The sequence below is a fragment of the Apis dorsata genome, unplaced genomic scaffold (assembly GCF_000469605.1).
Source record: "Apis dorsata unplaced genomic scaffold, Apis dorsata 1.3 scaffold_381, whole genome shotgun sequence".
Lineage (NCBI taxonomy): Eukaryota > Metazoa > Arthropoda > Insecta > Hymenoptera > Apidae > Apis > Apis dorsata.
In genome coordinates this window covers 278547-280713 of record NW_006263643.1, presented here as the reverse complement: position 1 = coordinate 280713, position 2167 = coordinate 278547, and the positions used below count along the sequence as shown (strand labels likewise).

At 20.6% G+C, this 2167-nt stretch overlaps 1 protein-coding gene and 1 long non-coding RNA gene across 5 annotated transcripts in view; one reads left to right on the top strand and one right to left on the bottom strand.

Moving 5' to 3' along the window:
* The window catches only part of LOC102678545 (poly(rC)-binding protein 2), a 247919-nt gene that overhangs the window by 233375 nt on the left and 12377 nt on the right, over window positions 1–2167 (top strand). For all 4 annotated transcript variants that reach the window (XM_006618881.2, XM_006618877.2, XM_006618876.2 and 1 more), the window contains one exon: window positions 962–1241. In XM_006618881.2, coding sequence (XP_006618944.1) covers window positions 962–1241 — 280 coding nt within the window. The remainder of the gene's footprint in view (window positions 1–961; window positions 1242–2167) is intronic.
* LOC116186011 overlaps window positions 1–2167 on the bottom strand; it is a 19683-nt gene that overhangs the window by 9529 nt on the left and 7987 nt on the right. The gene's annotated exons all lie outside the window — the stretch shown is intronic.

Here is a 2167-nt window from a genome sequence, read left to right as displayed (position 1 = left end):
ATATATGTTTCTTTTATAAAAATAAGAATATAACTTCCTTGATTAATTAATAATTTATAGTAAATTTAAATGAAAATTTAAAAAATTTGAGTTAATTTTTTATAATAAAATTTTAAAAATTGAATACTTTTTCTCATAAATGTACTTTATAAATAAAAGAAATAATTAAAATAAGTAACTTTTTATCAATGAAAGTGAAAAAGATTAAATAAAAATAGTTTCATAATTAGCTATATTATATACTTATCTAAAAATTTAATTTTATATAATATGTTTTAAAGTAAGAAATGCATAGTCCAATCTTTTTTTTATTTTAATTTTCTTATTCTTATCTTTCAATATTTAAATTAAAAATATTTTCATTTTTAATAGTTTCTGAATTCCTAAATTTTGTTGTAATTCTGAATTTTTATAGTTTCACCATCATTCTAGTTTCATTTCCTACAATATATATATATATATATATAATTTTAGTCTTTGTTAAAATATGTTTCTTTATTAATGAAAAAAATATAATTATAATTTAATTTTTATACATTCATTGGAATAAATCAAAAAATTTTTGTATAATATTTATAATATTGCATTAGAAATTACAAATAGACATTATTTATAATTATTTATAAAAAATATTATATTTCTAATATTTATTTATAAGAAATATTATAAGATTGTTTCACGAAAATTAAAAATTTAAGTTATATTAAAATATTCTTATACAGTATCATACATTTCCTAGTTTGTTATTAAATATATCATATACATTTATCAATCCATTATATTTCTTTTACCACAAATCTACAAAATTTAATATAAAATTTAAACAAAAATGAAAATATTATTCAAAATTATTCTAAAGAGATGAAACAAAAGAATAACAACAGAATAATACAAGATTTTATATTGTTTATAAAATTTTCATATTGTTCAAATATATAAAATATTTATCATATTTTTACAGCATTAGCAGCACTTGCTGGTAGTCAATTACGTACCAGCAATACGAATAGACAACAACCAGCGGCGAACAATCAGACGCACGAGATGACCGTGCCAAACGAGCTGATCGGTTGTATCATCGGCAAAGGTGGCACCAAGATCGCTGAGATTCGTCAAATCTCCGGTGCCATGATCAGAATCAGCAACTGCGAGGAAAGGGAGGGTGGCGCCACGGATCGTACAATCACCATTACTGGAAATCCGGACGCTGTGTCATTGGCACAATATCTCATCAGTATGAGGTGAGTACCATGACTCTAGAGCTCTAGATGTCACTTCGATTTGCCCACCATGTTGAAAGGAAAACAATGATTCATAGGGAACGTTGGATTATTTTAGTGAATTCATTATGAATGGAATTTATATTGATATAATTTTAATTGAATTTAAGATTGGTTTATATTGTTCTTTCAGAAATATCTCTTAATAGATGACATTGTTAAACATTGAATACATATGAATATTTATATATAATATATTTTTGTATATACATATTTATATATATATATATTATATAGATTATTATATAGATAATTACATCATATTCAGTTATTAAATCATTAATAATAAATTTTATTAAATTTTTACATATATTTAATAATTAAATATTTTACCTATAATACAATAATTACAAACAGTATTTATATCTTAATAAATTCAGTCTAAATATACTATATTTATTATATTTATTATTTAATACTACTTTTATAACTAAATAAATTTAATATAAAAATAAAATGAGAAATAGCTACTGTATAAATAAATTTTCTCACATTATTTGTAAAAAAATTCCAATGTAAGACATGTTGTCCTGAAAATTAAGATCAGAATAAAAATCCAATATTCTGTATTTTTTTGTTTGTTAAATATAATAATATTTTTATTTATTATAATATTATTAACAATAATATTATGCTAAATAAATTTATTAAAAATACATGAATAAATGCTTTATTTAAACATAAACTGATAATAAAAACAATAAATTTTTAAAATTTGAACAGATATAATCATATATATAATATACTTATATCTGAACAAGTATAGACCAATCTTTCATCAATCATCTAACGTTTCTTATATCTGATTTGTTTTTTTCTCTCTCCGTTTAAGGAAGAAAAAATTGTTTGAGAATTCTTCCATTATTCCTGTCGGTACATATCAAACT